The sequence below is a fragment of the Oculina patagonica genome, chromosome 1 (genome assembly GCF_052425735.1).
Source record: "Oculina patagonica isolate OP01 chromosome 1, crgOcupat, whole genome shotgun sequence".
Classification (NCBI taxonomy): domain Eukaryota; kingdom Metazoa; phylum Cnidaria; class Anthozoa; order Scleractinia; family Oculinidae; genus Oculina; species Oculina patagonica.
Genome location: NC_135758.1, coordinates 10,043,936 through 10,056,447, shown reverse-complemented (window position 1 = coordinate 10,056,447; position 12,512 = coordinate 10,043,936). Strand labels below are relative to the sequence as shown.

The 12,512-nt window shown below is 36.0% G+C and overlaps 2 protein-coding genes across 2 annotated transcripts in view; both read left to right on the top strand.

Annotated features, from left to right (window-relative positions):
* LOC144656594 (uncharacterized) overlaps window positions 1-12,512 on the top strand; it is a 29,847-nt gene extending 17,335 nt beyond the window's left edge. Inside the window, exon 4 of the mRNA XM_078516817.1 lies at window positions 12,403-12,512. The gene's annotated coding sequence lies outside the window, so the exon portion shown is untranslated. The remainder of the gene's footprint in view (window positions 1-12,402) is intronic.
* Window positions 3,643-11,578, top strand: LOC144656605 (uncharacterized). Its single transcript, XM_078516855.1, has 4 exons — window positions 3,643-3,696; window positions 9,468-9,550; window positions 10,232-10,467; window positions 11,522-11,578. Exons 2-4 carry the CDS (start codon window positions 9,481-9,483, stop codon window positions 11,561-11,563), a joined length of 348 nt encoding a protein of 115 aa, XP_078372981.1. The 5' UTR covers window positions 3,643-3,696; window positions 9,468-9,480; the 3' UTR covers window positions 11,564-11,578.

Here is a 12,512-nt window from a genome sequence, read left to right as displayed (position 1 = left end):
GTGCAGAGTTTGTCCTTTGTTCTCAATCTCTCCTTATGAGTGATATCGCAAGAAACCAGGCCATGGATTTGATGTCAAAGTATAAAAGAACAATGATAGATCTTAAACAAGATTAAATTAAAAAGACCGTAAAATATGTTCATTTAGTTTTTTGAAGAATGGAAGTAAAATCAATTCATGTTTGTTTTACCGATTTTATCCAAGTAAATATTAATATAAATATATATGTCCATTTCAGACCTTGGCATTCTCGTGAAAGCAATTGTAGTTGTTACGGAAGTGAAAATTGTTTTCCCTTGAACCCCGTCTAAAAAAAACAGAAGTCGCATGTAATTTCAATACACAACAACCAAACCCGAAACACCATCAACAAACAATAGACAGGTCGGACTTTAAGCACATTTCAAATCAACTCAATTGCTTTGTGACAGTGTCGTTATTTTTGTTATAAAAGTATTTGCGATGACCGTATTGGCGACACTATATTAATTCTTATATTTTGGTAATTTTCAGTTCGTGTCGCAGAACATTTTAATTAAAATAAAATATTATCAAACGAATAGTCTACCGCCCTGCCCTGTAAACAATATAGTTTTGATTTATATTTGATACGTTATTAAATTACTACAAAGCAATTGCTCATAAGCAGGTGGCTCAAGAGTGTCGTGTTGCATGTCGTTTTAATTGAAATAAAATGTTATCGAATGAATGGTCTACCAACCTGTCTTATACACTGTGAACAATATAAATTTTATTTGTATTTAATACGTTATTAAGTTATGAGGAAATGCGTACTCCTACACAGCAATTGCTCATTAGCAGGTTGTTGAAAATTGTCAGTTATATAATGGCTTTTCTTTAAACTCCAGAGATTCGAGAGGCGAGTTTCAACTGAAAATTAATTGGTGTCTCAAAATTTCAAAGCAAACACTTCTCGTGTGCATTCAAATAAATAAAAATCGAGACATGCGAATCATCTCAGCTTGTATTGAACCATCCTCCAAGGTAGGTACTAACGGTACAAAAAGCAGAAGATTCTCGTGCATTTTAAAAGAACGGTTAAAATTAATTTATTTTATTGATACATGAAAAACACTAATGTTAGTACACAAGAGAAGGAGTTTTGCGGGCTTTTTTGCGAATGAAGTTAAAGCTGTTTCAACTCTTGACTGATAAAAATGTCTCCACTGAGAAAATTAGTTCAGCTGGTCAAAAACTCTTGATCGCTAATGTCATGTCTTGAAACACTAGAGGATCGACAGGCTAGTTGCCAAATACTAATTATAATAATAAATTGGTGTCACAAAACAATAAATTAGCACTTACGAATGACAGTTAAGCTATTAATAAATATTCAATCAGAAGTTATATTTTTAAAGCAAACACTTCTCGAATGCATTCATTTATCTAGGAACCGAGACTTGCGAACAATCTCAGTCTGTCATCAACACACATCCAAGGTAGGTACTAAGTACAAAGAGTAGGAATTCTCGTGTGTTTTGATAGAGCGGTGATAATTTAATTTTTTGATAGATTGAAAGACGACATGTCTTGCTTTAGAACACAAGGGCAGGATTTTCTTGGGCTTTTCATGAAGGAAGTTAAAACTGTTTTAATTCTTGACAAATGAAAATTTCAGGACTGACAAAATAATTTCAACTCGTCAAAAATTCTCGATCAATTCTCAAGCATCCATTGACGCTTTTTTAAAGTTGGGTTTTCATCTCGCTCGGCTGGAATGACATTTTGCAGTGGGCTTATTTGTCTTGTTAGTTTCCTTACACTTTGCTAGCTCGTAAGTTGAATGCCAGATTAGAGCAGCAGCATTCTCGCCCTTGCTGGAAGAAATATTATATATAGATTGAGATTATTTTAGTACAATCTGTTTGGAAAAATCCAGCAATAATGTGTGGAGTTTAATAGGCGTACGGGCACCTTCGGCTCTGGGGGGCCGAGACCCATTTGCCAGAAAAAAAAAAGATGGCATGGATGAAAGCTGAAAAAAGGGGCATATAAAATGGATAATAAAACGTGCATTGAAATAGTTGTGTACAAATTTGCTTGCTTGTTTAAGTTCTTTAATTAATTTTGTGGCGTTGTCCGAGACCGATGGCGGAAATATTTTATTTATTCACTCTAATTCAGCAAAAATTAAATTAATTCTGGGGTGCCAATTTACATTGTTTTTCCCTTTATTTGAAATTAAAACAAAAGCGTCTAAAACATTTAGGGAAGAATGGGTTTAAAAACATTTCGTTGAAAGTTTTAAGCTAGCCCTGAGAACTAAACACAAGTTATGGAAAAGCTGTGAGTGATTGCTACTGAATCGAGCTATAGTTAGTAGAGGGAGAGTCTACTAACTATGATCGAACTGAGGGGTCACGCAGAATTTGCGAGAAAAATCGAATATGATTATAGCAATTTGCGAGAAGAAACGAAAGCAGATAAATTAGAAATTTGGACTTTTGAACCACAACGATCGGTATATTTCCAATACTTTTCCTGTTGATGTAACTGGTTTTGAACGCAATGTTGACTAGACTTTTCGGCTTATTTCATATTTTTTTCTCTAGGCTTGTTGCCCGAATTCTTTTCATTTCGCCCGAAAAAACTTTGGCACTGGGGGGGCTGCATCCCCCCCTTGTTCCCCCGCCTCGTACGCCTATGGCTATTTGGCCATTGATTTGATATCGAAGTATAAAAGGACAATAGATTTTAAACAGGATAAAAAAGAACATAAAATAGGTTACTAAATTTCTTCGCAGAATGGAAGTAAAATTAGTTCATGTATGTTCTAAAAGAAATAAATATTAATAGAAATATATTTATATCTATTTCATACCTTGGCATTCTTGTAAAAGCAATTGGAGTTGTTAAGGAGGTGTTGCGGACATGCGGTGTTGCATGTCGTTTTAATTGAAATGAAATGTTATCGAATGAATGGTCTACCAAACTGTCTTATACGCTGTAAACAATATAAATTTTATTTGTATTTAATACGTTATTAAATTATGAGGAAATGCGTACTCCTACACAGCAATTGCTCATTAGCAGGTTGTTGAAAATTGTCAGTTATATAATGCCTTTTCGTTAAACTCCAGAGATTTGAGAGGCGAGTTTTAACTGAAAATTAATTGGTGTCTCAAAATTTCAAAGCAAACACTTCGCGTGTGCATTCAAATAAATAAAAATCGAGAAACGAGAATCATCTCAGCTTGTATTGAACCATCCTCCAAGGTAGGTACTAACGGTACAAAGAGCAGGAGATTCTCGTGCATTTTGACAGAACGGTTAAAATTAATTAATTTTATTGACACATTAAAAATACGGCGCGACTAACTTTAGTACACCAGAGAAGGAGTTTTGTGCGCTGTTCACGAAGGAAGTTAGAACTGTTTTATTATTGACTGATGAAAATTGGTCCACTGAGAAAATTGGTTCAGCTGGTCAAAAATTTCGATCGCTTGTGTCATTTCTTGAAACACTACAGGATTGACAGGCGAGTTGCGAATACTAATTATAATAATAAATTGGTGTCACAAAACAATAAATTAGCACTTACGAATGACAGTTAAGCTAAACATAAATATTCAATCAGAAGTTATATTTTCAAAGCAAACACTTCTCAAATGCATTCATTTATCTAAGAACCGAGACTTGCGAACAGTCCCAGTCTGTCATCAACACACATCCAAGGTAGGTACTAAGTACAAAGAGTAGGAATTCTCGTGTGTTTTGAAAGAGCGGTGATAATTTAATTTTTTGATAGATTAAAAGACGACATGTCTTGCTTTAGAACACAAGGGCAGGATTTTCTCGGGCTTTTCATGAAGGAAGTTAAAACTGTTTTAATTCTTGACAAATGAAAATTTTAGGACTGACAAAATAATTTTAATTCGCCAAAAATTCTCGATCAATTGTCAAGCATCCATTGACGCTTTTTTTAAGTTGGGTTTTCATCTCGCTCGGCTGGAATGACATTTTGCAGTGGGCTTATTTGTCTTATTAGCTTGCTTACACTTTGCTAGCTCGTAAGTTGGATGCCAGATTAGAGCAGCAGCATTCTCGCCCTTGCTGGAAGAAATATTATATATAGATTGAGATTATTTTAGTACAATCTGCTTGGAAAAATCCAGCAATAATGTGTGGAGTTTCATAGGCGTACGAGCACCTTCGGCCCTGGGGGGCCGAGACCCATTTGCCAGAAAAAAAAGATGGCATGGATGAAAGCCGAAAAAAGGGGCATATAAAATGGATAATAAAACGTGCATTGAAATAGTTGTGTACAAATTTGCTTGCTTGTTTAAGTTCTTTAATTAATTTTGTGGCGTTGTCCGAGACCGATGGCGAAAATATTTTATTTATTCACTCTAATTCAGCAAAAATTAAATTAATTCTGGGGTGCCAATTTACATTGTTTTTCCCCTTATTTGAAATTAAAACAAAAGCGTCTAAAACATTTAGGGAAGAATGGGTTTAAAAACATTTCGTTGAAAGTTTTAAGCTAGCCCTGAGAACTAAACACAAGTTATGGAAAAGCTGATTGCAACTGAATCGAGCCATAGTTTGAATCGAACTGAGGGATCACGCAGAATTTGCGAGAAAAATCGAACATGATTATAGCAATTTGCGAGAAGAAACGAAAGCAGATAAATTAGAAATTTGGACTTTTGAACCACAACGTTAGGTATATTTCCAATACTTTTCCTGTTGATGTAACTGGTTTGAACGCAATGTTGACTAGACTTTTCGGCTTATTTTATATTTTTTTTCTCTAGGCTTGTTGCCCGAATTCTTTTCATTTCGCCCGAAAAAATTTTGGCACTGGGGGGGCTGCATCCCCCATCGCCCCCCCCCCCCCGCCTCGTACGCCTATGGCTATTTGGCCATTGATTTGATATCGAAGTATAAAAGGACAATAGATTTTAAACAGGATTGAATTGCAAAGAAAATAAAATAGGTTACTAAATTTCTTCGCAGAATGGAAGTAAAATTAGTTCATGTATGTTCTAAAAGAAATAAATATTAATAGAAATATATTTATATCTATTTCATACCTTGGCATTCTTGTGAAAGCAATTGGAGTTGTTAAGGAGGTGAACAGGCCGGACTTCTAGCATATTCCAAACCGTCTTAATTGTTTTGTATCAGCCTCGTCATTTTTGTTAGGAATGTATTTGCGATAGCCGTATTGGCGACACTTCAGTTTTTGTTTTGGAAAGCGCAGCATTTTCTATGGCCGTATTGGCGATAATTTTTTTTTCAAAAAATTGTGGTTATAAATAACACTTGTAAGAAATATATAACAGAACGTGTTGCATGTCGTTTTAATTAAAATAGAATGTTATCGAATGAATGGTCTACCAACCTGTCTTATACGCTGTAAACAATATAAATTTTATTTTTATTTAATACGTTATTAAGTTATGATGAAATGCGTACTCCTACACAGCAATTGCTCATTAGCAGGTTGTTGAAAATTGTCAGTTATATAATGCCTTTTCTTTAAACTCCAGAGATTTGAGAGGCGAGTTTTAACTGAAAATTAATTGGTATCTCAAAATTTCAAAGCAAACACTTCTCGTGTGCATTCAAATAAATAAAAATCGAGAAACGAGAATCATCTCAGCTTGTATTGAACCATCCTCCAAGGTAGGTAATAACGGTACAAAGAGCAGGAGATTCTCGTGCATTTTGACAGAACGGTTAAAATTAATTAATTTTATTGACACATTAAAAACACGACGCGACTAACTTTAGTACACCAGAGAAGGAGTTTTGCGGGCTGTTCACGAAGGAAGTTAGAACTGTTTTATTCATGACTGATGAAAATTGGTCCACTGAGAAAATTGGTTCAGCTGGTCAAAAATTTCGATCGCTTGTGTCATGTCTTGAAACACTAGAGGATTGACAGGCGAGTTCCGAATACTAATTATAATAACAAATTGGTGTCACAAAACAATAAATTAGCACTTACGAATGACAGTTAAGCTAAACATAAATATTCAATCAGAAGTTATATTTTCAAAGCAAACACTTCTCAAATGCATTCATTTATCTAAGAACCGAGACTTGCGAACAATCCCAGTCTGTCATCAACACACATCCAAGGTAGGTACTAAGTACAAAGAGTAGGAATTCTCGTGTGTTTTGAAAGAGCGGTGATAATTTAATTTTTTGATAGATTAAAAGACGACATGTCTTGCTTTAGAACACAAGGGCAGGATTTTCTCGGGCTTTTCATGAAGGAAGTTAAAACTGTTTTAATTCTTGACAAATGAAAATTTTAGGACTGACAAAATAATTTTAATTCGCCAAAAATTCTCGATCAATTGTCAAGCATCCATTGACGCTTTTTTTAAGTTGGGTTTTCATCTCGCTCGGCTGGAATGACATTTTGCAGTGGGCTTATTTGTCTTATTAGCTTGCTTACACTTTGCTAGCTCGTAAGTTGGATGCCAGATTAGAGCAGCAGCATTCTCGCCCTTGCTGGAAGAAATATTATATATAGATTGAGATTATTTTAGTACAATCTGCTTGGAAAAATCCAGCAATAATGTGTGGAGTTTCATAGGCGTACGAGCACCTTCGGCCCTGGGGGGCCGAGACCCATTTGCCAGAAAAAAAAGATGGCATGGATGAAAGCCGAAAAAAGGGGCATATAAAATGGATAATAAAACGTGCATTGAAATAGTTGTGTACAAATTTGCTTGCTTGTTTAAGTTCTTTAATTAATTTTGTGGCGTTGTCCGAGACCGATGGCGAAAATATTTTATTTATTCACTCTAATTCAGCAAAAATTAAATTAATTCTGGGGTGCCAATTTACATTGTTTTTCCCCTTATTTGAAATTAAAACAAAAGCGTCTAAAACATTTAGGGAAGAATGGGTTTAAAAACATTTCGTTGAAAGTTTTAAGCTAGCCCTGAGAACTAAACACAAGTTATGGAAAAGCTGTTTGCAACTGAATCGAGCCATAGTTTGAATCGAACTGAGGGGTCACGCAGAATTTGCGAGAAAAATCGAACATGATTATAGCAATTTGCGAGAAGAAACGAAAGCAGATAAATTAGAAATTTGGACTTTTGAACCACAACGTTAGGTATATTTCCAATACTTTTCCTGTTGATGTAACTGGTTTGAACGCAATGTTGACTAGACTTTTCGGCTTATTTTATATTTTTTTTCTCTAGGCTTGTTGCCCGAATTCTTTTCATTTCGCCCGAAAAAATTTTGGCACTGGGGGGGCTGCATCCCCCATCGCCCCCCCCCCCCCGCCTCGTACGCCTATGGCTATTTGGCCATTGATTTGATATCGAAGTATAAAAGGACAATAGATTTTAAACAGGATTGAATTGCAAAGAAAATAAAATAGGTTACTAAATTTCTTCGCAGAATGGAAGTAAAATTAGTTCATGTATGTTCTAAAAGAAATAAATATTAATAGAAATATATTTATATCTATTTCATACCTTGGCATTCTTGTGAAAGCAATTGGAGTTGTTAAGGAGGTGAACAGGCCGGACTTCTAGCATATTCCAAACCGTCTTAATTGTTTTGTATCAGCCTCGTCATTTTTGTTAGGAATGTATTTGCGATAGCCGTATTGGCGACACTTCAGTTTTTGTTTTGGAAAGCGCAGCATTTTCTATGGCCGTATTGGCGATAATTTTTTTTTCAAAAAATTGTGGTTATAAATAACACTTGTAAGAAATATATAACAGAACGTGTTGCATGTCGTTTTAATTAAAATAGAATGTTATCGAATGAATGGTCTACCAACCTGTCTTATACGCTGTAAACAATATAAATTTTATTTTTATTTAATACGTTATTAAGTTATGATGAAATGCGTACTCCTACACAGCAATTGCTCATTAGCAGGTTGTTGAAAATTGTCAGTTATATAATGCCTTTTCTTTAAACTCCAGAGATTTGAGAGGCGAGTTTTAACTGAAAATTAATTGGTATCTCAAAATTTCAAAGCAAACACTTCTCGTGTGCATTCAAATAAATAAAAATCGAGAAACGAGAATCATCTCAGCTTGTATTGAACCATCCTCCAAGGTAGGTAATAACGGTACAAAGAGCAGGAGATTCTCGTGCATTTTGACAGAACGGTTAAAATTAATTAATTTTATTGACACATTAAAAACACGACGCGACTAACTTTAGTACACCAGAGAAGGAGTTTTGCGGGCTGTTCACGAAGGAAGTTAGAACTGTTTTATTCATGACTGATGAAAATTGGTCCACTGAGAAAATTGGTTCAGCTGGTCAAAAATTTCGATCGCTTGTGTCATGTCTTGAAACACTAGAGGATTGACAGGCGAGTTCCGAATACTAATTATAATAACAAATTGGTGTCACAAAACAATAAATTAGCACTTACGAATGACAGTTAAGCTAAACATAAATATTCAATCAGAAGTTATATTTTCAAAGCAAACACTCCTCGAATGCATTCATTTATCTAAGAACCGAGACTTGCGAACAATATCAGTCTGTCATCAACACACATCCAAGGTAGGTACTAAGTACAAAGAGTAGGAATTCTCGTGTGTTTTGAAAGAGCGGGGATAATTTATTTTTTTGATAGATTAAAAGGCGACATGTCTTGCTTTAGAACACAAGGGCAGGATTTTCTCGGGCTTTTCATGAAGGAAGTTAAAACTGTTTTAATTCTTGAGAGATGAAAATTTCACGACTGACAAAATAATTTCAACTCGTCAAACATTCTCGATCAATTCTCAAGCATCCATTGACGCTTTTTTAAAGTTGGGTTTTCATCTCGCTCGGCTGGAATGACATTTTGCCGTGGGCTTATTTGTCTTATTAGTTTGCTTACACTTTGCTAGCTCGTAAGTTGAATGCCAGATTGAGGCAGCAGCATTCTCGCCCTTGCTGGAAGAAATATTGTATATAGATGGAGATTATTTTAGTATAATCTGCTTGGAAAAATCAAGCAATAATGTGCAGAGTTTGTCCTCCCTTTGTTCTCAAAGTCTTCCCATGAGTGATATGGCAAGAAACGACGCCAGTGATTTGATATCTTAAACAAGATTGAATTAAAAAGAAACGTGAAATATATTCGTTTAGTTTTTTCGAAGAAAGGGAAAGGGATTGTTTTGGTCGATTGCGAGAAAAAAGAATTTGATGAGCGTGCGTTGTTTCGGAATCTCCAAGAGAACAGACAACAGAAGCTTTATTGTACTTTATAATTACAATTCTTAGTAATACTTCCACATTTTCACACACATGACCTCATGCTCAAGATGTAATCATTAACTGATTTTGTGCTTTTCGTCAAGTATAGGTTTTATAGAAAACTTTCTGCGTGGAGGAGATGGGCCAGGCGTTGATGCTGCCACCCGCCATCCCCCCCCCCCCACCCCAATCCATCAATCCCTACTCATAATTGATCAAAAGATTTATGTATGAACTGCAGTTGATATCTCTTATTTAAGTCCTATTTCTAAGATGAAGCGTACTTTGCTCATTCTGGCCATGATGTTTTTGGTGTTCGACTATTGCTGGGCCAAGAAAAAAGGTAAGCCAAGGACTCAGTGTCAAGGAAAAAGGAAGAGAAAAAAATAAGTAAAAGGTGCAAAGTACCTTATGTGAGTTATGTCATGGATCATGGAAGTAATTTTCTTTCTGGAAACTCAAATATTTTACCAATAATTTGTTAGTGTCTTCTTTAATTTTGCGTCGATCGTTGTTGGCCATAAGTCTGTATTGTTACCCACATATATTAGATGTATAGTGGTAATATAGTTGATAAATTGTTCGTTAAAATAATGTTTACTTAATTAATTGATCTAGGAAACTAAATCATAATTGACGAGCCAAGAAATTGTTTAAGTTCAGAGTTACCCTGTGTATAAAGTAATTACTACGGCAAAGTTGGGGTTTTCTGATTTTGCTGCTTTCAATAGTGTTTTGACTAAGGAAACGCGATTCGTTCAGTTTTGCTTAAATGATCCCTGAAAAAGTCACGAAGTCAGTTCATGCAAATCAAATCACCAATATGTAATGGGGAGGCATGTTCCCACACTACCTATAAAATGCTCTTTCCCCTTGCATTCTAATGCAACTTCTACACTTTGAAACCTCAGGCGACCTCTCACATAAGCTTGCATCGACCACGTATTACTTCCTTTGCCCTTATTGCTATAAACCTTTGAAGTGTTGCCACTTAATTAATTGCGCAACATGTGTGTATAAACAGATGCGGATAAGATCCTTTTGGATGGGAATCATGCCAACAGCTTTCTAGATCACAAAAGGGGTGTTTGGCAGAATTGGTGCTATTGGGCACAAGAATATGCCGAAGAAATGAATGAAAACAAATGGAGTGGCTATGCCCCAACTGTCGACATAAACGAAGAATGCTGTGGTGAAGGATGTGATACAGAAGAAGTGAATGAAAACATTCATCCCGGTGGTTACAGTAACCTTGCGAATGTACGTACTAATGATAAATAACATATAGAGGAATGGTTGCGTGAAGATGTGAAATTTATCTTTGAGTGTTCAACTCGATATCGATTTCAACACAAGAAGATAATTTCCATATCTCCATGACCAAGTAACCATGTGTTATTCAATTTTTTTATAAAGCTACTAACAACGAGGTTTTTGACGATTTACAGAATATTTCCTGTATCCTGATTGGCTGTATTTTCTATGGCATGGTATAAAAAAGGGTAAAAGGTTGGACCTCGGGGCGGAGCCTCTCCGTACAAAACGTTTTTGAGTAGCTTCCCTCCCCCGGGACAGTAGAACCCGGGAACTCGAGCTTTGAAGGTAAACGAAAAACAGTTCGAGTTAGCGGGGTTTCGAGTTATCGGGGTCGATTGAATATTCAACTTACCAAGTTAATATTTGACAGTTTATCGCTATTTTAGCAGTTAAGTACACAGTACAGTGCAAATTAAACTTATCTCGTCAGCAACTCTCACACGATCAAACGTTTTTTATCATAAGAGTGGAAAATTACTGTCAGATGCGTGATCTATTTCTTGCTCTTACTAACATCAAATTGCTGTAGTGTTCGTTTTAGTGTTTAAATCCGATAACACGACAAGATGACCCAATGGGATATTTCAGTCAATGGGCATCCAAGAACCAGAATTCGAGTTATCGGGGTAAAATTCACCGAAAGTTTGATCAAGGGAAACGAAATTTAGATCGAGTTAGCGGGGTTTTCGAGTTATCTGAGTTCGAGTTTTAAAACAGAGTTAAAACTGACTGAAAAGTGAGGTCAAATCCAAGGGAAATGGAAGTTTGTTCGAGTTAGCGGTGTAGTTCGAGTTATCCGAGTTCGAGTTACCGGTGTTCTAATGTACACAGTGCGAGCGACCGAGAAAAACGCGGGAATAGTCACATGACAACATCCGGATAACGTAATTTAGTCATATCACGTTGCCTTGTGAACTTTATGCTTAACTAATATATTGTACAAGTTGTATATTATTGTTGTTGGCAGTAAAAACATTCATAATGTATTTGATTGCAGGCCGAAACAAACCGAGAGTATGTCATGTCTAGATGCTGCTGATTGTGAGCTCACAAAGTAAGTAATGTTTATAGTTACCGTTGTAACCTTGTAACTTACACAAAAGTATGAAATTAGATAGTTGTAGTGCTCCAATTACATGAACAAAAATTGACCCGAAACAATAGGCCTTATCATGGTTTTCTACACCATCTTGACGAGTAGGCAAAGCGGGTAGAAATTACAGTGTTTGTGTGTGAATCCGAAGGCAAATATCTTCTACAAAAATTGAATTCTGGACAACTTATGAATTGTAAAGTTAAGATGCTTGGCAAAAGTTTTTATTCGCCAAGTTTGAAGGTTGTCGCTGGGCTAGAAAGCGTTCAGTTACGTTTTTAATTTTTCCATACATTTGCCTATAATTTTTCACGCAAACCGCGTCAATCATGCGGAAAAAATATAGACAATCTATGTGAAATTAAAAACTTCACTGAACGCTTTAATTTTAGCCCAGCTACATCCTTCGCTTTGCCTTTTCGTCAAAATGGCATCGAAAACCGTGATGAGACCTATCCATATAAGGGAAAACCTTTCCCAGTGCCATCAACAAATAGCTTGATAATCAGACTGGATGGGGAAAATGAGGTCTGATCAGTCAAAGATTTTTAGAAAATTGACTCCGGATCGAGCGGTCCGGGTTCGAGCCCCGGCCAGGGCACTGCAGGGAAAATGGAGTTCCTGATGGGCCACAAGGCTCGTATGCAAAGTTAATTTTTACGTTAGCTCGTGGATGACCGCAATTTAATCTTCCTTTAGTTCCGTTTTTTATTCATTTCCTCCTTCTCCCCTTCCTTCTTTTCGCTCCTTCAAAGGAGTAGTAATGGCATCTTTTTTTCTTGCAGGAAAACTCCGCAAAAGGAAAAGAAAGCAACAGCTCTAGTAGTTAGTTACATGTTTCTCATTAGCGACACCTGTTGCATAATTGCATTGGAATAAACGCATTAAAGTATGA

Excerpts from the sequence above, each read along its gene's own strand:
- LOC144656605 (XM_078516855.1), top strand. The coding sequence starts at position 9,481 with ATGAAGCGTACTTTGCTCATTCTGGCCATGATGTTTTTGGTGTTCGAC. Across the intron at positions 9,551-10,231 it reads TTGCTGGGCCAAGAAAAAAG|ATGCGGATAAGATCCTTTTG; the intron begins GTAAGCCAAGGA and ends GTGTATAAACAG. Across the intron at positions 10,468-11,521 it reads GTTACAGTAACCTTGCGAAT|GCCGAAACAAACCGAGAGTA; the intron begins GTACGTACTAAT and ends ATTTGATTGCAG.